Genomic DNA, 22,457 nt, shown 5'->3' on the forward strand with positions numbered 1-22,457 from the left:
AAATCCCCATTCACAAAGCCATTAGGCACGATCACATTAAGAGAGCTTGTTGGTCTCGAAAATCTGATTTAAGCTTCACAAGTGTTTATATATTCTCAAGTATGCTATCTTATTTGTGTGCATTCGATCCTCGTGTATAGTTTTAAATACTTATAAAGCTAAAACTTAAAAAACCACAATTTTGCATGATTGTTCATTTCCTCTGCAGTTGTCGGGATTGAGCTCGAATCTCTACTCTATTGTGATGCCTAGCGCCAATCTTTGGCCGCTTCAATGTTCATCTAGTACTGCAAGAACACCATCTTCAACCTGTCCAAGCCTCCATCTCTAGACCTATCCAAGCCCGCCTAAGCGCCTCAAGCTTAAAGGAAGCTGAGTTCTTTCTTGCTTTCTTCTACTTTATGTTTTCAGTCAAAAGCTCTTAAAGTGTGGGAAACCAAACTGGTTAAGGTCAATTTGAACATTGTTTTCAAACTTATCATGGTGTGTTCATTGAGCTCCTTATATTTTATTTATATTTCTAATTGAATTTATTTATTTATTTATTTTTTTATATCTAAGATTATTTCTATGTGAGATGTCGAGAAGTTAGAGGGTGAGAAGGGGAAAAAATGGATGCTTACTTTTTGCTGATTATATCCACATGATTACATGAGGTCACCCCAATTTTGTGAAAAGATTCATACTGGATTGTATTATATATTCTCCTAGATTCGCCTCGTGTGTACCAAAATATATATATATATATATATAGTTAAGATTTTAGAAATTGCTCTTTTCACTATTTTGAAGGTCTTCCTCATTGGCACTACACATTTGTATAAGGTCATCAAGTTTTAGAGAATTAGTTCTTCTTAAGAGACCTCATTTGCTATTGCCACAGGTATCTTCACCCTTGCCTTGAATAGAAGCAAGCATTTTTTTGTTTGTTTGTTTGTTTTTTTTTTTTTTTTTTTTTTGGTTTTTTTTTGTTTTGTTTTGTTTTGTTGTTGTTGTTTTTTTTTTTTTTTTTTTTTTTTTTTTTTTTTTTTTGTTTTGGCTTTTGTTTTGTTTTTTGTTTTTTTGTTTTTTTTGTTTTTTTTTTTTTTTTCCAATCAGTATTGAATTGATATGCAGGGAAACTTTCTTCTATGGGAATGACATGGTAGGAGCTCAAAAGATCTTACTTCTGGTTATACTAGTCATGAGATTGTAGCTAGAAATTTATTATAGGTTGGTTGTGGTATTCATGCATTGGTCTTTTGGAGCTCTTCGTTAATAGAATTGTTTGTTTGATTGGTTTTGGACAAATGGTTTTTGTCTTATTGCATCAAGAAGCATTCGTGGTAAATTGATTTTTGTGTGTGTGTGTGTTGGGAAGGGGGGGGGGGGGGAATAAAGAGGTGGATACTAAATAAACTATAAGTTCGAAAAGGTTTTTATTTGGAGTTTGCTTGGGATTATATGCCTTTTGTTCATTTGGTTGGGCTCTAATTGGTTTTGACACTATTTTTGGATGCATTTGGCACCTATTGGCATATTTGGAAGTAGCTTGAGATGATTTGCACTTTGGTCTTTTGGTTGGGCTTCGTTTTGATTTAGCACCTTAAGTAATCGTGGCTTGAGAGTAGTCTCTAGAAGGCAGGGAGGATTTTGATTACATTTGGTGATCTACAAAATCTCTTCATTGTGGATAATTTTTGAAAAGCTTGGTGCAATTTGTAATTCTTCATTTTCAGATTAAGGAGAAATTCTTTCTTTGACTTGTTTGGAAGATTGCTTGGTGGAATTTTAGTTATGGTGAAGATTATTAGAATTTTCCTTATATTCATATTTTGAATTGATTTGGGTTGCAATTTGAGATAATCCATAGAGACTTTGATGGAGGTGTAGGAGAATTTTAGAAATTCTTTCTTTGACTTGTTTGGAAGATTGCATGGTGGAATTTTAATTATGGTGAAGATTGTTAGATTTTTCCTTATATTCATATTTTGAATTGATTTGGGTTGCAATTTGAGATAATTTATGGAGACTTTGATGGAGGCGTAGAAGGATTTTTCATTTAGGGGCGTTTGATTAAATTCAAGCTACAATGGAGATGTGTCACTTTTGTTTCATTCATGCTTTAATCGCATATCTCTTGGTGCATAACAACATATTCTCCTTTGTTGACTTTGGTTTCTTCTATTGATTGAAAACTAATTCTTACCATGTATTCTTTTTTACGTTCCTTATAAAATAACTAAATTTTAAAATGGAAAAAAAGAGAACATGTGACATATCATAATTGGTGGACAACAAAAAAAAAAAAAAATGATGGAAAATTGGTAGGAAAAAAAAAAGATACAGATGATTTGTATTCTCTCTTAGTCAAATATATATATGTTGCTCTCTTGTTTGATTTGTGTGGCGAGTCTAACAAGTTGGGTGATACAAAAAGGTGTGGCAAAAGGTCATAGTGAGAGACCACTTTAATGAGTGTTGTGCAAGAATTCCAGAGAAGGGAAATCTTCTACTTATTTTAGGTTTAGCCTCAAATTTTGTATTCAATCCCAAACATTTTTTGGAGGTAGTAAACTTTGTCTTTGAGAGAGAATAATTTTGGGTGTATTGGGGTTTGAGTTTTGTGAGAATGTCTCTACATCATTTTGTATTATCCAAATTTGTTAGTGAAATTTGTTGTTGTTGCCACCCATGGACGTAGGCCAAACTGAACCACGTAAATTCTTGGTGTTCTCTTTTCTTTGTTTATACTTTATATTTTTTTGGTTAAAATCTTTTTATTTTTTTTATGGAAGGGTCCTTGAATCTATTAATTAATACATTTAAGTATTATTATAGCATTTAATTGAACAATTAAAACTTGTAGTATGGAAAGAAAGAAAAAAGATTAAAAAAAGCACAAAATATTGATTCAGCACAAGGTTGTACATCAAAATTAAATGGGCAATCCATTTGTTCCAGATGCCTAATATATTTGGTATATTAGTTAATACCAATACTAATAACTTTGAGGGTCAACAAAATAACCAATGCATTCAGTGAGTTAGATAGAGTGATAATTTTTTTTGGGGCTAAAATGTAAATTGCATTTGAGTCAATTCTCCATAAACAAGAATTCCATCAAGCCGTCGCCGGATCCTTAGGTTCAATCAGACATATATATGAATCTTCACGATGCTACGAAAGCAATTAAAAGAGCATTTAGAGGTCCGCTACATTTGTATCAAAACATGTAGACACTTATGCAATCTTGCGAGGTTTTTCACGCACAACACGCAATATTCTTTGCTACTTTTGTTACATGTGCATGTACAGTGTGATTTGGCCATTACAAGGAATACATGTGTTAATGTATACTCACTAAATTGTCTTGACTTGTTTTTGAAATATAAAATTGGTTAGGCTTGTTTAGTGTGCGTGTGTGTTTGGATCTAACAAGTTTTAGAATTAATAAGTTTTAAACCCAAGTTGTTAATTAGATTTATTTTGAATAAACCTTGTTAAAACAAACTGTAAGGTTGAATTTATTCAACCATCTAATTGGCTTTATTCCGTGCCAAATTTGCTTGTAATTCAGCATTTAGTAACCCTGTATATAGGTGGGTTTGTTGTAAGGGTAGTGAGTGAGATAGAGTGAAGATTGCTCAAGAGTGTGCAAGAAAACAGAGACTCGTGGCTGGGACTCGCGGGTGACTCGCGGCTGCAAGCCGCCAGAAGCAGCACATGTGCCAAGCATGCTGGAAGATGAACAGTCATGCTAGCTGGAGCACTACAGGACAAAACAGGACAACTGGCCATAAGGTTAACTCGCGACTGGATCTCGCGACTTAGTCAAGCCGCGAGGTCAAGCCGCGAGCCACCCCTGTTTTGTAAAACCTGACGTTTCACATTCCTCTCCCACTCCAGTATAAATACCCCTTTTACCCACGATTGTAAGAGAGCTTTCAGAGAGAATTTTGAGAGAGAAACCCTAAAGAAAAACAAGATTTTTTCACCCACAATCTATACCTTAGAGTCTCTTCAAATTCCCCTACTCTCTTCCTCTCCATTGTCAAATCCTTGAGAGGCATTATACCAAACCTGGTTCTCACCATCATCATCACTGTGAGACAGTTGTTTGGATTTCTGGGAAGCAGTTAGGAAGGAACCAATCTTCATTGGTTGATGCTATGGTCTAGTAGCGGAATCCGGGAAGTTAGAAAAGAAAAAGGTTCGGCGCAACCTCGTTGGAGCAAGAAGCTTGGAGGGCTTAGGTGCATTGGGTAGATTAGGCTTGGAGGGTCTATTGCTGTCCTTGTATCCCAACTGTATTTTCTAGTGGATTGATTACCGCTTGGTGGGCGGCGGAGAGGTTTTTCGCCGAGGACTTCGGTTTCCTCTTCGATAACACATCGCGTGTTGTCTTTGTGTTTGCATCTTCCTTCCTCTCTATCTTTGCCTTTTATTATCTGCTGTGGTTTTATTTTGTTATGGCTTAGATAGTTTTTAACCAATTTCATATTATAGCATATTGTAAGGTTGAATTTATTCAACCATCTAATTGGCTTTATTCCGTGCCAAATTTGCTTGTATTTCAGCATTTAGTAACCCTGTATTTAGGTGGGATTGTTGTAAGGGTAGTGAGTGAGTTAGTGTGAAGATTGCTCAAGAGTGTGCAAGAAAACAGAGTGTCGCGGCTGGGACTCGCGGCTGGACTCGCGGCTTCAACCCGCCAGAAGATGCACACGTGCCAAGCATGCTGGAAGATGAACAGTCATGCTAGCTGGAGCACTACAGGACAAAACAGGACAACTGGCCATACGGTTAACTCGCGACTGGATCTCGCGACTTGGTCAAGCCGCGAGGTCAAGCCGCGAGCCACCCCTGTTTTGGAAAAACCTGACGTTTCGCATTCCTCTTCACTCCAGTATAAATACCCTTTTAACCCACGATTGAAAGAGAGCTTCCAGAGAGAATTTTGAGAGAGAAACCCTAAAGAAAAACCAGATTGTTTTACCCACAATCTCTACCTTAGAGTCTCATCAAAATCCCTCACTCTCTTCCTCTCCATTGTCAAATCCTTGAGAGGCTTTTATACCAAACCTGGTTCTCACCATTATCATCCCTGTGAGACAGACGTTTGGAGTTCTGGAAAGCAGTTAGGAAGGAGCCAATCTTTATTGGTGGATGCTACGGTGTAGTAGCGGAATTCGGAAAGCTAGAAAAGAAAAAGGTTCGGCGCAACCTCGTTGGAGCAAGAAGCTTGGAGGGCTTAGGTGCATTGGGTAGATTAGGCTTGGAGGGTCTATTGCTGTCCTTGTATCCCAACTGTATTTTCTAGTGGATTGATTACCGCTTGGAGGGCGGCGGAGAGGTTTTTCGCCGAGGTCTTCGGTTTCCTCTTCGATAACATATCTGGTGTTATCGCTGTGTTTGCATCTTCCTTCCTCTCTATCTCTGCCTTTACATTATCTGCTGTGGTTTATTTTGTTGTGGCTTAGATAGTTGTTTAATCAATTCCATGTTATAGCATATGTTAAGTTTCCGCACACTAGCTGTTTAACATATTGCGTGTGTTGGTTAAGTTGTTTTTGGGGGTCTAAACGTTCAAAAGTGTTTTTATACACGTTTTTTGAACTTTCAATTGGTATCAGAGCGGGTACACTTGTTGTGGTTTAAATACCTAAGTGTGATCCTTGACCCCTTGTGTTTATTTGCCATGGATTGTGCTTTGTATGACTCTTTGCATGATTTGGTTGGTGATGAATGTAACATGCCACGTGTTTGTGAAAATGCCTCTATGAGTGTTAATCCTCATAAGTGTGATGACATGTTATTTGAATCTATGGGTGTTGTTGACAAACTCTTCAAGAAAAATGCTAAGAAGTTTCAAAAGAACTTGAGCAAGTTATTTTGTGAAAAGGATGATTTGATTGCTAAGCTCAATGAATCCAACAAATTGGTTGAGAAATATAAAAAACTTGCTGAAATTTCTCTTGAAAAGCTGAAAGAGTTTGAATGTTTGAATACGGACTTGGATGCTAAACTTGTTTTGTCTAACAAACTTGTTGATGATCTTAAATGTGAAAATGAATCTCTTAAGATGCATGCCAAGTGTTTGATTGCTGAACCTATTGTTAAAAAGGATGATAATGTTTGTTGCAATCATGTTGTGGTACCCGATTTTGTGCCTAGTGTGTGTTCTACCTTAAAGGACAAATCGGTGTACATTCCTCCACATAAAAGAAATCAAAAGGTGGAGAGAAAGGCTGTTAAGTCAAAGCCTTCGTTTAGGTCTCAACCTAAGGCTTTGGATGGATCTAAGTTTGTTCCAACTTGCCACCATTGTGGTGAGATTGGTCATATAAGACCTCAATGTCATAAGTTGAAGAGGGAACAAAACCATGTTGCTAGATCCATTCCCAAAAAGCCTAGTGGACCTAAACACATTATTTGTCACCATTGTGGTGCCTTTGGTCATCTAAGACCTCATTGCTCTAAGTTTCAAGCTCTTAAGAGAATCAAAAGAAAAGAGAAACTTGAGTTTTTTGGAAGTTGTGCTAAAAAGAGTAAACTGGATTTGAGTGAAAATAGCATGTTGTTAAAGAAAGTGTTTAATGCTCTTAACTCCTTGACTATGTGCATCTCCGGTTCTCATTCTTCCAACCCTCGTCTCGCTTCTCTTGAGACACTCATTCCAAACAATCGTTCCGTTTGGATGAGGAAGGGTTCCTATGGTTGAGCTTTTGCTCTTTTGGTCCTTGATCTAATTCTTTCGATCTTTGTAGGACCCTTCATGCATTAAATGTCATATCTTCATGCATTTTGTGCATCTTGCATTTATTTGTATGCATTGTTTCGTTTTTGATCTTACTTTTATGTTTCTATTTTGTGTGAGTAAAAATCCAAAACCACATAAAAAGTGAAAAATTCAAAAAGTTTGAACATATATGTTTGAGCACATATCACATGTGAGTTTGGCCTTGTACCTTTGTACAAATGGCTTTGTGCATTTACGAGCTTAGCTTGTTATTTTTGCACCTTTATCTTTGTGGGAAAAATCTTGACATCTTTGTGTGATTGTTGTAAATCGATCTTCAAGCTTGTCATGAATGATTTGTCAATAGTCATGTTGGTTTTGATACATGCGTAGACTTGTGCTTATATATCTTCCCACTTTTTATTTTTGTTTTGCTAAAAAGAGCTCACCAAATGTAAATCTCCAAATGAAAAGAGATAATGAGCTGGAAAAGCCGTCGCACATACTAGTATTCGACTAGGAAAAAGGGAAAGCGACTTATATGAAAATGTATGATGCCCAAAAAGCCAAAGGCTTGTTCATCAAATTGAAATATTAAAAATTTCAGGCATCAATCTCAAAAATGAGATGTATTGCTCAAAATGAGTTGTATTAATTCAAAATGATCAAATGATATGAATTGTAAGAAGCCAAATGAAAAGCTTCAATCTTATGTAATCATTTTCTTGTGGGAGGTCATATATGTTCATTTCTATAATTGAGATAGACCACTTGACTTAGCACTAGTTGTGTATGACTTGATTGAATTGATCATTGAAGCTTCACTCTAGACTAAGGACTATTCCACATTTGATACACACACACAACACACATGCCTAATGTTCAATGAATGTCTCATTCATTTGTTAGATTGTACTTGTCTAAATGTGATGTGTGTGTGCTCAATCATATATGGTTCAATCCAAAAATATTTTTGATCATTTTATATGTTTTTGGAAGTGATTTTTATCACTTTTTGTGTTTATGTTTAGTGCTTACTTTGTTTTTCAATGTTTAAACATGTTCTGGTTTGAAAAACAAGTGTCAGATTTTTTGGCCACTCATTTTGGCTGGTCGCGTGAGCTGCCAGCAAGCTGCCAGTTTTGGCTGGTCGGTTTGGCGGCTTGCAAGCCGCGAGTCTAAGCCGCGAGTTCAGACAGAGAGGTTTCGCGGCTCGCTCGCGACTTGGCTCGCGACTCGCCAGTCGCGAGTCGCCCAGAATCAGCTTTTTAAAGAGCTTTTTCGTGGGAAACTTGTTTTAAACCTCTCCCATCCTCTCTAAAACCCCTCTTTCAATATTTTTACATCAAAACCTAACCAATTTGAATGGTTTTTCAATCCATTAACATCTCTAAGTTAATTATAAACTCTTTTCATTGATTTTGATCCTTAGATTATGTTTTGGAGAGTTTTGTGCTCTTGGTTGGGATTTTCATCATAGGGGTTGGGAAAACTTATTTTTTTGTCAATTTTTATTCATGGGATTGGTTTCTTTTGTTGATATGCATTGGATGTTGGCCCCTTGTGGCAGTAAGAACATGTATTAAGGGTGGATTTCATGATGTTCATGCATTGTTTCACATTTTTGTTTATAGTGTGCATGCTAGGTGTTTGATAAAATGCCTCTTAGACTTTTTCTCGCTTGTTTGGACTCCGATGAGTACCAAAATTTGGGGTTTCTCATGTTTCCTCATTAGGAACATGTTTGGTTCATTGGTTGTGTATTTTAACACACTTTGCCCCACATGTGCATTTTTCATGCATTGATCATGCATTGCACTTAGCCACCTCTTGCACACACCTTTGCTACCCTTGTCATGCATTGGTCTTGACCTTGCTGTTTCATCCTAGTATGTCATGCTTACCTTATGCTTTGTAGCATGTTACTTTGTCTTAGGTTTGAGCTTCTTTTTCTCATTCATCTTGCACCCCTCATGCATCATTAGCATTGTTCATACCTTCATCTCTTGTCCTCGTTTCTTCTTGACCCTTTGTCTATTCCTGACAAAAAGGGGGAAAGTATACTCTAGAGAATGTTTCGGAGTATTTTGTCTTTTCTATATGACTCTTGTGCACATCCTTAGGGGGAGAAATTCTATTTCTCATGCACATTTGTAGGGGGAGAGATATTCCATAGGGGAGATGCATATACCAAGGGGGAGAAGACATTGTGTTAACTAGAAAACCTTGTTCTGTTTGTTTTCTTGTTGGCTTTATGGTGCTTTGTGTTATGCTTTGGTGTTCTCATTGCATCATGTTTGTGCTTTGGACATGCATATATCCCTATGCTATTATGCTTCATTGAATGCATGTTCAGATGATCATTTGCTTTGCTATGTGATCATTATAGCCATTTCTATACTTGCTATATTATACTTGTTCTTTATTACTTGCTTTACCTTGAGGGTCTAATGTGTTTTGTGCAAGTGTTTCAGGTTACAAGTATATATGTTCCAAGTGCATCACAGCTTCTCATCATTTTGAAGGGGAGAAACTTTAAGCACTTTTAGTTTACATTGTTTAAGTTTTTATTCAATATAATGTGGTTTGTACCCATATGCTTTTGTAAGCTTTTAGGGTTTATGGTTTATGCATAGTTTGTAGGCTTTATGGTATGTACCATGCTTAAGTGCAGCCTTTATGCTATGTTGAAATCAGTACTTAATCTAAATGTTCTGCATTTTGGTTTGTGTACTGTCACTCTTGTGCCCTTGTAGGATTGTTCCTAGATGCATATGCCTTGTGTGCTATGCATTGGTTGAGTGTTGAGCATACAAGTGTCTTGCCTTGTGCTTGTTAACTTGTATGTCCTTGTGTTCATTCCAAGTGTGAATGAGCACTGTGATCACTACCTTGTGGTGTTCACTTGGTTGATCAAGCCATGGTTTGTTTATTAACTCCATCTTATGCTTGATCTCATTTTGCCTGTTTCATATGCATTTATAATTTTCTGCTTACAATGATCATGATGTATTGTTGTGTTTCAGGAGTTTGTGTTCATATGATTCAAGTGCTTCACAGCTTCTAGAGTTAGGTGTGAGTGAGTTTTGTTCAACTGTTCCCAACTCACATGTTAAGTCTAGAGTCTGTTTTAGGGTTTTGTCACGGAATAGCCAAAGGGGGAGATTGTAAGGTTGAATTTATTCAACCATCTAATTGGCTTTATTCCGTGCCAAATTTGCTTGTATTTCAGCATTTAGTAACCCTGTATTTAGGTGGGATTGTTGTAAGGGTAGTGAGTGAGTTAGTGTGAAGATTGCTCAAGAGTGTGCAAGAAAACAGAGTGTCGCGGCTGGGACTCGCGGCTGGACTCGCGGCTTCAACCCGCCAGAAGATGCACACGTGCCAAGCATGCTGGAAGATGAACAGTCATGCTAGCTGGAGCACTACAGGACAAAACAGGACAACTGGCCATACGGTTAACTCGCGACTGGATCTCGCGACTTGGTCAAGCCGCGAGCCACCCCTGTTTTGGAAAAACCTGACGTTTCGCATTCCTTTTCACTCCAGTATAAATACCCTTTTAACCCACGATTGAAAGAGAGCTTCCAGAGAGAATTTTGAGAGAGAAACCCTAAAGAAAAACCAGATTGTTTTACCCACAATCTCTACCTTAGAGTCTCATCAAAATCCTTCACTCCCTTCCTCTCCATTGTCAAATCCTTGAGAGGCTTTTATACCAAACCTGGTTCTCACCATTATCATCCCTGTGAGACAGACGTTTGGAGTTCTGGGAAGCAGTTAGGAAGGAGCCAATCTTTATTGGTGGATGCTACGGTGTAGTAGCAGAATCCGGAAAGCTAGAAAAGAAAAAGGTTCGGCGCAACCTCGTTGGAGCAAGAAGCTTGGAGGGCTTAGGTGCATTGGGTAGATTAGGCTTGGAGGGTCTATTGCTGTCCTTGTATCCCAACTGTATTTTCTAGTGGATTGATTACCGCTTGGAGGGCGGCGGAGAGGTTTTTCGCCGAGGTCTTCGGTTTCCTCTTCGATAACATATCTGGTGTTATCGCTGTGTTTGCATCTTCCTTCCTCTCTATCTCTGCCTTTACATTATCTGCTGTGGTTTATTTTGTTGTGGCTTAGATAGTTGTTTAATCAATTCCATGTTATAGCATATGTTAAGTTTCCGCACACTAGCTGTTTAACATATTGCGTGTGTTGATTATTTTGGTTTTTGGGGGTCTAAACGTTCAAAAGTGTTTTTGTACACGTTTTTGAACTTTCACATATGTTAAGTTTCCGCACACTAGTTGTTTGACATATTGCTTGAATTGGTTAAGTTGTATTTTGGGGGTCTAAACGTTCAAAGGTGTTTTGTACACGTTTTTGAACTTTCACAAACAAACATCAATATCATGCACAACGAAAAATTAAATAAGGGAAGATATGATAACCTAGGAAAACCAACGAAACAAACTAGTTTCACAGTAAAAAACTTGGGGGGAAACCTTCTAGAAAAGCAATTCATTATAGTAAAGAGAAGTTTTAGATCTAGTACAAAACTTTTGTCCCTAGCCTCTACAATTCTCGTAGATGAACTTAGAGCAGAAACCTTCTACTACTTCAGAACCTCTGAAATCTTCAATATATGAACGCCACCCTTTTTGCACGGATCCCAGTACATGACTAACACACCAACTTGAGGATGATTGTTGGCTGCAAAGTTCTTCACTTCATTAACAATGAAGATCAAGAAGCACTTGGTTACAAAACCCTAAGGCGTAAAGACACAGTAGCTTCTTTCAGAGACAATAAGACATTCGGTCACTTTTTGCATGTGTTCCCCTTGTATTCTCATGTGTGACGGCCTTTAAAATAAACCTTATATATATCTAGGGTTGTGAGAAAAGAAACCCTATACATACATGTCAGCATGGGCCGAAAATCAAATCTGGAAATCTAAATTTCGTAATTCTTGATAGATACAGTTGTCGAGCTATCTGTTGAGACCTCGATAGATACATTTGTCGAGATATTTGTTGGGAATCTGTCCAGCTTTAATGAACTTCCCATCTTTACTTGTTTCTTTGACAGATTTGCATGACTTCAATACTAGTCATGAAGAGGAAGGAGAGAGCAAGGTACTGCCACCTTTGGGAAGACACAAAGAGAGTATGTGCAAGAGTAAAGAAAGAGGAAGCCGCACAAGAAAGAAAAAGAAGAGAGAGCAGCCAAGAGGGAGCCGCTTAAAGAAAAAGAAGACATCTAAGAGAGAGCTGTGCATGGAGAAAAAAAAGAAAAAGGAGAGAGCAAAAGTTTGCCACCGTTGAAAGAGATAATTAGTGTGTGTGTGTGAAAGCAAAGAAAAATAAAATAGATTTTCTTTAGCTGAGAGACATACACAAAAATTATTGTAATTGATTTTATCATAGTGAAATTATTCGGAGTTTGTCTCGTGGTTTTTCCCTTCAAAGATAAAGGGTTTTCCATGTAAATTTTGTGTTCCTGTATGTAATTGTTATTTTGGATTGCTTATATTCGTAATAATATTATTTGGGACCCAATAGTTGTTTCAACTTGCATTTGTGCCTCGAATGAATATCAAGCAAGACATAGTAGTTTTCAGGCAGAATGAAGAGAAGCTGTCGAAAGTGCTTGACATCTATGAAAAGAGGCTCAAGGAGGCTCGGTTCTTGGCTAGTGATGAATTTTATTTGGCAGATCTTTCACACTTGCCCAACACTCAGTACTTGGTCAGTGACACTAATAAGGGCAATTCATTCACTTCGAGAGAAAATGTGGGGAGATGGTGGGACGAGATATCGAGCCGAGAGCTGTGGAAGAAGGTGGTTGATTTGCAAAAGGGTGCTTAGAAAATTTGGTTGGCATTTCTTAAATAAATTGCTTTAGTTTGAAGAATTCATTTTCTTCCCCTTTTTTCCTTAGTTTTTTGGCTGAGTCCAAAGAGATTAATGGAATTTTTATCTCCCTAGGTGTAATATTTCAACTTTAGAACGCTTAAGGAAAATTCATTAATTTTCTACTAGCATCATATACTCTAGCCTTTGCAAAAAATTTGTTAAAATCGAGATCTTATAATCGGTAAAAGGGTTTTTAATTTGGGTAGGATTAAAAAATTAACATTATACTCTAAAAAAGAAAATTTACCAATAATAATGATGTATATTTCTAATTATATATATTTTTAACATTATTCAACATTGTTTCCTTCAATTAATGCAATAATGGATGTAGAAACAAAAACATAATATAATAGAGTGGAAATCATAATATGTTCTCTCTTGTTCTTTAGAAAATGAGATTTTAATCACTAAATAATAAATAGAACACCAAATAAGCCATGGGGCACGATGGTGATAGATCTTGCTTAATTGGAACAACTTTGTGGTACTATATCTTATGTAATATAATGTGAGCGCCAAATTGAGGTTGAAGAGTTATGATTGAGCAAGGAGCATGAGCATAGGATGAGGACATCTCAAATGAGAAGTTCTGCAAAATGAGTGACAAAGCCATCTTGGTCTCTACTAGAGCAAAGTTTTGACCAACACATATCCTCGGACCCCCACCGAATGGGATGAATGATACTTGGCCCTTTGTTGCCTTTGAAATGCCTTCTGAAAATCTCTCCGGGTTAAACTGTTTTGCATTCTCACCCCACAGTTCATAATCATGGTGGACGAGGATTATTGGTAGAGCAATCTCCACTCCAGCTGGTATAATCATATTTCCTAGCTTGGTTTCCTTGTGAACCCTTCGAGGTAGCAAAGCTGCTGGTGGGTACAACCTTAGAGTCTCATTGAATATCATGGTTACCTACGCCATGGACAACCAAATATTACGAAAGTGTATTTCTTAAAAAATTTTGTAAAATAAAATAAGTTCATTAAATTTTCCTCTTGAAGAGTATTCGATTTTGAAGCTCATTTATGACAGATAAAATTTGAAACAAAATTTGTTACTCGATCTAAAAACCTAATCAAATTTGAGGTTTGCACTCAAATTAGTGGTCTATAGTCTATACTACCAAGTGCCAACTCTAACAAAAAATGAGTATGCTAACTATGACGAGCTCAATAGAAAATGGCTTTTACTCAATCAATTAACTAATATTAACATGAATATTCATGGATGTGAATATTTCATCTTCAAAAGACATTACATATAAATTTTATAGGAAAATAAAGAAAAATTAGAATCTTTAGGGAATACTTACAATTTTAAGGCGATTTAACCCATCAAAGTCAGGTTTGTTCTTACCAAAGACTTGCAAAACCTCTTCTCTTGCACGAGCTTGCCAATTTGGATACTTACTCAACAAAACCATTGTCCAAACAAGTAAAACTGAGGTTGTCTCTTCCCCGGCAAGGTAGAAAAGCTTACATTCCTCAATTACATCCATAATACTCATTCCGGCACTCTTCTTATTACCAAATTCCTTAATCTCTCTAGAATTTGATTCCATTAGTATGCCTAATAAGTCGTCATTTTTGCCATTGCATGCCTTCTCCCTTTTGTTAATGATTCCCATTAGTAAGTCTTGTACTTCTCTTGCAATTTCCTTCATCCTCCTGTGTGTCTTAGTCGGTAAAAACCTGCATGCATAAATATTAGCTATTAGTAAATTGAGAAGATTGAAGGCACAGAAACGGAAATTGTATTAATTATAATGTGATGATCTCTATTAATTTTTGTGTTTGATGAGATGTTCAGAAAAGTAGGTTATAACCAATTTCGTTTCTGAATAAACAATAAAATTTGGAATTTTGTTTTCATTGGAGACATGGTTTTAAAAACCGAACAGGATCGACTGATTCAACTAGGAACCGGAACCAATCCGATCTGGTAAAATTACCCAAAATTTGTCAAAACCGAGTTAAACTGGGAATTGGGGCCAAAATCAATTTTTTGACCTTACAGATTTTTAAAACAGCGATCGGACTTCAGATGCATGAGAATTTTATTTGGAAGGTGAGCCAAGCAATTGTTGAAATTCATTGAAATCTTGTTATATTAAAAAGTAGTACATTCCTATTAAAAAAAAAATTAGCATATATATTTTTAATAGATACAATAGAATTTCAATAAATTGAATTGTAATTGGTTAATCCTATCTCAATAAAAATCAAATTTGACTTCTTTTTTTTTTGGGGGTGGGGGGGTAAGGAACCAAACTTGACTAAATTTTAGAGTTGAATGTTTAATCACTACCTTAGTCCAGGAAAGTATACAGATTGTGATACTTTTACAAAGAGTTGTGCTTGCTCTTTTTGAAGTTCAAATATTCTTCTTCCTTCTTTATAGCTACTTCCAAATGCTGTTCTTGAAATCACATCGCTTGACATGTTTTCAAGATAAGGCCATATGTCTAACTCACAGGATCCATTTTCAGAGGTCAACCTCTCCCACTGGCTAATCATATCAATGCTACTTTGATAAAATGCAGGTAACATAAGCTGTAGCAATCACAATGTAAATTGTTTAAACTATAATAAATAGAAACAAGATTATTGGCATTATATTGTTCAACAAATCTCCAGACGTAAGTTTCTGCGCAAATATTTTCACAGCTGTTGCAAATGACAAGTTACTAATGATATATAGCCCATATGAAAATCAATAACCATTTTTTTAAGAGAAAAATTACTAACAATTTACGACTTCAATAACAGTAAAAAAATGTTATGTCTATATTATTACTCTATATTGTTTTTGATAGAATCCCAACTAAGCTTATAATACACATACAGTTTGAAATATATGTCAAATTGCCAACAAAGAATTACCCTTTCATTTATATAATGAATTCAGAGTAGTTAAATTCTTTATAACAATTTCTTTTTTCTTTTTTACTTTGATTGCTATAGATGTTTTTAAGTTAATTTTTTTTATTGAGATAGAATTAAAAATTTGTAGCATCTACCCTATGATAATTATTCTTTACTTTTAAAACAAGATACTATTAAAAAAAAAAAATTTTCGGTGTAGGTAGGAGTCAAACTTTTCCCATTGGAGCAAACGAGAATCTAAGTTTAAATTTAATTGATATTATTCATATTTAAAAGTTTGAATAGGCATATAGTTTTTTTTTTTTTTTTTTTAAAGAGAAGAAAATGGACATATAATATTATTTGCTATACTAGCATTACTGATGTGTTTGAATGTACTTAGAATCTTATTTGCACACAATATTTTCGGTCAATCATATTTTAAGCAATAGATCAAAGGTAATATTTTCTATAATGACTTTGAATTAATTAATCAAAGTTAGTATCTAGCAATAATTATATTCTTTGTGGTGCCTAGTGTATGTAGTTTGAACCCTACTCCGCCCATTAACTACCCATCTCAAAAAATATTGTCACTTTTAAGTTATGGGTACTGCTACAATCACAAATTATTTCACAACATTTTTACAAATTTTTTATGTGGCAAATTCTTACTGGTTCTCGTCTAGGTCCATTACTAACGTCATCTTTTCACATACAAATAATCACTCACCACATCATTAGTTTGTAAAAAATTATGTAAAATATTTTGTGTCTATAACATTATTGATAACCAAAATGCAAACAATTCCCTATTGTGATTATTGTATTGTGCCTATAAGTTTTTTGATCACAAACATGTGCTAGACGGACATTTGAAACTTGGCTATGGAGTTCAGTACAAAAGTGTTTTTGTGTTAAACTTGGTGATTTGTACAATATCACTTTAAAGATAAATCATGCTGCTCCAAACTAAGGTTCAACAGTTTTTACTCAAGACATAACAATAATATAATCTGGACACAACTATTGATTTCCACATGAATTTAAAAGGATAAGAAATGTAATATATAACCTTCAACTTCTCTAAATGGAAAGCAGGGTTGATAATCTTTCTGTGTTTAGCCCATTTCTCACCCTCGTAGTTTATTATTCCCATTGCAAGCAATCTAGTAATTGGATTTGTTTTGGGCTTCTGAAAGTCACCCATCTTGGTGAAAACATCTTTGATTTGTTCAGGGCTCATAATGTTAATACGGGGTCTTGGGCCAAGCCATGTAAAAGAATTCTTGCCTGCATTTGTTCACGAAGGTTAGAAGAAAATCCAATATTTTTTAGAAAATATTATGTCTATATCATTTTCATAACAAATCTCAAGTGAGAGTCTCTTATTAACTATTACTAATTGGCAAAAAATAATTTTAGCTGTGTGTTCAAATTAGAAGTAGTAACACTGGCTTTACCTAAGAAAATTTTGGCTCCACCGCTACCAATTTAGATTCTTGTTTATAGTTTAGTCAATCGGTCTAGTTTTTCTGGTTCAGATTTAAGATTTTGGGCATAAGCTAATTCATAGTTGGAAGCTTTTAAACAGAAGTTACAGGACTTAAAACAACCATACATACTTTATTGCTATGGAAATGAGTGAGATGTAATTTGTGTTTGCTGCAACAAAATCTTTTGGTAATTAAGTTTATTGTAGACATACATACCATAATGCTTCACTGTGTGATGTTCAAAGGGGAGTACACGTGGCACAATATCATCAGAGAGTTCTATGGGTTTAGAACAAGCTTGCTTTATCATCATAGAGCCATCCTTCGTGTCCCCGAAGAAAAGTCTATAGGAATTGCCTACAAGACCTTGCTTTCTCAAGCACCTCTCTAAATATTTTGGTCTTAACCACACCCAATTCAGAATCATGTATGACAACGTTGTCATTATAACAAAAAGAACGGAGGTGGCAACTTTGTCCAGAGAAATTTCCATTTTTATTTTTTTCTTTGTAGAGAGAGAGCTAGAGGTATAAGAAAGTGAAGAAGAGATAAGAATGGACGATATATATATATTAAGTCTTTGAATGGAGGTTTAACCACAATTACCAAAATTGTTGAAATATTTCGTCCAAACTTTTGTATATATATATATATATGTGTGTGTGTGTCAGTGATTTGGTCCAACTCCAACTCATTCCAATCTTTCTTTCATTCTCATCAGCTTTCACTTTAGGAAGGGAGAGTTTCCAAACCCAACAGTATGGATTAATATACGTGCGATGCATAAGTTTGGACGAAATATTTCAACAATTTTGGTAATTGTGGTTAAACCTCCATTGAAAGAATTTTAATATATATATACATATAGCTTTTAGTGATCCAGTAGCTGGAAAGCTAGCAGCAGTCTCAACTAGAGCAGTTAGAACTTTTAGCCAACCATGCGTCCCAACGAATACCAACAAGTGAAGTTAACGCTATATCTCATCCTTTCCTTTGTACGGTTTATCCCTAAACAAAATACCGATGAATGCCCCTTTACTAGCATGGGCGAGTCTCACGATTCTCAATTTCGAAATATCTTAAATAAGAGATGAGTGAACACCGACTGAACTTCTAGAGCTCTTTTTCGAATAAGGAAGCTTGTCTGTCTCTAATGCGAATGAGGAAAATAAGCTAAGTTTAGCTTTTTTATTTATTTTTTTTAACTAATTATTGTTTTTTGGCTTTTAAAATAATTAATTAAAAAAAAAAGTAAAATGCTGACATAGCAATATTTAAATGCCTAATGAATTTTTTTGCTAATGTGGATATGACATGGATGTGTGGCTAATGACACATAGGATCAATTATTTATTTTTTAATTGCAAAGCCTGCCAACAGAGCACTTTGTTTACCACATATGCATTTTTTATAAGTGGGTTTATCGTAGGGACCAAAATAGAATTGATTTTTAGTTTTTACGGACTAGAATAGTAGTCAAATCAAAATACGGGCCAAAATGAGAATCGGCCCAAAATGTAGGGACCGAAAGTGTATTTTCGCCTTTATTTTATTGAGTAAGGTTGTAGCCTTGGACTACAACTAATTTTGTAGATAAAATTTGTCCACTAATCTTTGATAATTTACATGGTTACCTCCTTTGTTTAGGGTCATAATCACTATTACAATAAATAAAATGTTCTTTTTAATTTCAATTGTTGAGATTTTAATTTTTAATTTTTAATTTTTAATTTTTTTTACATAGTAATTGTGCATAAATACATCCAACTAATTTGTACTTATTGAAGAATCACATTTTATAGAGTGAGCGTCATTTTCCAACCGGTCAATTCTTTCAAACTAGATTTAATTATTTGGTGAATAATTTAAATCAAAATTTTGCTTGCACTACCTATGATACTCATGCGTTCAAGGAAATTTTTTTAAGATGACATAATAGATAGGTAACCCCACCCCTTCTCTCTCTCTAAGAAAAAGAATTCCCTTTTTCTTATTTGACATTCAAAATTTTAGTAGAATTCCATTCCTTTAGTTGCCCCCTCCACCTAATTCCAAAGGAATTTACTATATGAATAGAAATGTTATTAAAAACTTGCTTCTATAATATGAAAGAATAGTAAAACTCTGATCTTTTACTTTCAAAACATGTTTACACAATGGAAGTAAGTGAAAAGTGTGACGTTTATAGTTTTGGAGTAGTCACATTAGAAGTAATTATGGGAAGGCATCTGGGTGATTTGATCTCATCATTTCTATCAACCTCATTTGCATCATCTTCCTATGATGTGCTATTAGAAGATGTATTGGATCAATGGCTTGCGTTGCCTACAGGGCAAGTTGCCGAGAAGGTGGTTTTAGTGGCAAAGATAGCATTGGCATGCTTGCACACCAATCCACATTCTTGTCCGACCATGCAGCAAGTTTATTAGAAGCTATCAACTTTGAAATCCCCATTCACAAAGCCTTTAGGCACGATCACATTAAGAGAGCTTGTTGGTCTCGAAAATCTGATTTAAGCTTCACAAGTGTTTATATATTCTCAAGTATGCTATCTTATTTATGTGCATTCGATCCTCGTGTATAGTTTTAAATACTTATGATGGTGTCACAAAATCTCAAGTCCGTAACTCATCCATATGTCTCGTCCAACGACAGAAGCTACAATAGGCGGAGAAAATTGGAAGCATACCAGCGAACCTCGTCCGTATATGGACGAGCTTAATACCTCGTGAGATCTACTCGTCATTTATGAACGACAAGCCTTCCAAGATGATCTCGTCCACCTTTCACTAAAAGTGGACGAGATCGTCATGAAGGTCTCGTCCATCCTTACTATGGATGGACTAAAAGTGGACGAGTTCCTCATGAAGGTCTCGTCCATCCTTACTATGGATGGACGAGTTCCTAGGTAACTTCCACAGCGGTTATGGAAGTTACTCCCAATTCTCCGGACTCCTCGACACTGGGAACGGTTACCAAACAGATAACCGTTCCACACACGCACACTATATAAGGCTTCTTCGATTAAGGGTGAGATTGGATTCAGACATTTTCTGACTTTTAAGAGAATACTTCTTCGTTACAGAGAGTTCAAAGTAACTAACTTGATCATCGGAGGATTTTTGGCCGGTCCTCACCGGTCCCCTCTGATTCTGTGTTCTTTGTATTACAGGAGATAGCCCCAAAGATCTACGTTCAAGTCTTGTCAACCCACTGATAATCAAGGAATCATCAGTTGGCGCCGTCTGTGGGAAGCGATTGTTTTACAGTTTGCTTCTCCGTGACAAAGGGTTGATGGTTCGGACTAGATCAAGGGCTACTAGCCCAGGCCATCAGGGAAGCAGTAACCCGCATCGCGATCGCCAGTCTACGCCGGTCATGCAGTCATCTGCCCAACATGCACAATCTATGGCAGACGCTATGGCGGAGTTGACTCGCCAAAACCAAGAATTACGAATGGAGATTAATATGAGGAGGCAAACACAAGAAGAACGTGAAGGAAGACAAACAGATAGTCATGGTGGAAGAGAGAATACCAAAGTTGGAAGTCAGTTTAGAGGCACCACTTCACGAACGGTACCATACTTGAAGGAAGAAATGGACCAAATGAAGAGAGTTATGGAGGAGATGAAGGAGAATATGAAAAGGGCGAATCCGATAGAAGATTTGGTTCACAGGACTGATTCTCCCTTTACGGCTTCCATCAACGGCCACCCACTACCATCAAAGTTCAAGTTGCCTTCTCTGGATTCATATGATGGAACACGTGACCCGTTTGATCACATAGCCACTTTCAAGACCACCATGCATCTTCAAGGAGTGCCTGATGAGATAATGTGTAGAGCCTTCCCAACCACCCTTAAGGGTTCGGCGCGAGTTTGGTTTAGCAAAATACCTCCAAATTCGAGAAGCTCTCAGTGTGGACGAAGCAGATGATAAGCTTCTACTGGCAGCCTTCCACAATGGGGTGAATTCAGATCTGTTTATACACAAGCTCTATGAAAAAGAGCCCCAGTCCATGGCCGAACTCGTCCATTCGGCTCAGAATTTTATGAATGCGGAAGATGCAATCATTGCTAAGAAGAGGAAGAGGTCCGAGAGAATGGACGCAAATCCCAGTCGTCAACACGAGCAAGGTACTCGTCCAAAGAAGGGACGGATGGAGGAAAGGAGAGATCGAGAAAGTAAGAAGCCAGGCCCTCCAGTACGGAATCAGCAGTATACCCCTTTAAACGCCCCACTTGAGCAAGTCCTTATGCAAATCAAGGATGATCCTTCCCTGAAATGGCCGGAGAAATTGAAGGGTGATCCCAACAAGCGCAACAGGAACAAGTATTGTCGCTTCCATAGGGATCATGGTCATGACACGGACGAGTGTTTTGACTTGAAGGAGCAAATTGAAAATCTCATAAGGCAAGGGAAGTTGAGGGGTTTCCTTGGACGAGACCAGAGGGACGAGAAACAGAAGGGAAAGATGGAAGATTCATCGCGACCACCACTCGGGGAGATAAGAGTCATCATTGGGGGAAGTACAACTGGCCAGTCGTCCAAGTCCAAGAAAGCATACTTGAAGGTAGTACAGAGCGTCCAACTTTCTGGACGATCATTAAGGGCAAGATCTACGAACGAGCGGGCAATCACTTTCACGGACGAGGATGCTGACAGAATTCATCACCCTCATGACGATGCCCTCGTCATCTCCTTACTAATTGCAAACTACACAACCAGAAGAGTGCTTGTGGACAATGGAAGCTCAGCAGACATTTTATATTATCCAGCATTTCAGCAGATGAGATTAGGACGAGACCAGCTCCGTCCAGTGAACTCCCCCCTAGTAGGCTTTGGTGGGATGAAGGTGCAACCAGTGGGTATCATTTCCTTATCCGTGGTAGTGGGGGCATATCCACGACAGATTACCAAGGATGTGAACTTCCTTGTGGTAGATTGTCCATCCTCTTACAATGCCATCATTGGGAGGCCAACTTTGAATAGTTGGAAAGCTGTTACTTCTACTTACCACTTATCAGTCAAGTTTCCAACAGAACACGGGGTAGGACAGGTACAAGGCGACCAATTGGCAGCAAGAGAGTGTTACTTGGCCATGCTGGCCATGGATGAACAAGTTCAAGCAATGAATATTGAAGAAAAGAGGGTTGTAGCAGAACCTACTGAAGCATTGGAAGATATTTCCTTGGATGAAGATAACCCTGAGAGGTGTACCAGGGTGGGAGCAGATTTAGAAGAGAAGATTAAGATGGACCTCGTCCAATTTTTGAAGAAAAACATCGATGTGTTTGCGTGGAGTCACGAGGATATGCCGGGTATAGACCCTAGTGTCATTACCCACCGTTTGAATGTATGTCCTTCCTCCAAGCCTGTGCGGCAAAAGAAGAGGGTGTTTGCCCCTGAGAGAGATAGTGCAATCAAGGATGAAGTCCAAAAGCTGATGGTAGCAAAGTTCATTCGGAAAGT

At 36.9% G+C, this 22,457-nt stretch overlaps 1 protein-coding gene across 1 annotated transcript; it reads right to left on the reverse strand.

Moving 5' to 3' along the window:
* Positions 1–12,952: 12,952 nt before the first annotated feature.
* LOC126702109 (cytochrome P450 CYP72A219-like) lies at positions 12,953–17,529 on the reverse strand. The gene is made up of 5 exons (XM_050400733.1): positions 17,202–17,529; positions 16,565–16,782; positions 14,933–15,177; positions 13,938–14,316; positions 12,953–13,537 (listed from the first exon to the last, which is right to left on the reverse strand). The coding sequence occupies exons 1-5, from the start codon at positions 17,476–17,478 to the stop codon at positions 13,112–13,114; spliced, it is 1,545 nt and encodes a 514-aa protein (XP_050256690.1). The 5' UTR covers positions 17,479–17,529; the 3' UTR covers positions 12,953–13,111.
* Positions 17,530–22,457: the final 4,928 nt, after the last annotated feature.

The sequence above is a fragment of the Quercus robur genome, chromosome 10 (assembly GCF_932294415.1).
Source record: "Quercus robur chromosome 10, dhQueRobu3.1, whole genome shotgun sequence".
Classification (NCBI taxonomy): domain Eukaryota; kingdom Viridiplantae; phylum Streptophyta; class Magnoliopsida; order Fagales; family Fagaceae; genus Quercus; species Quercus robur.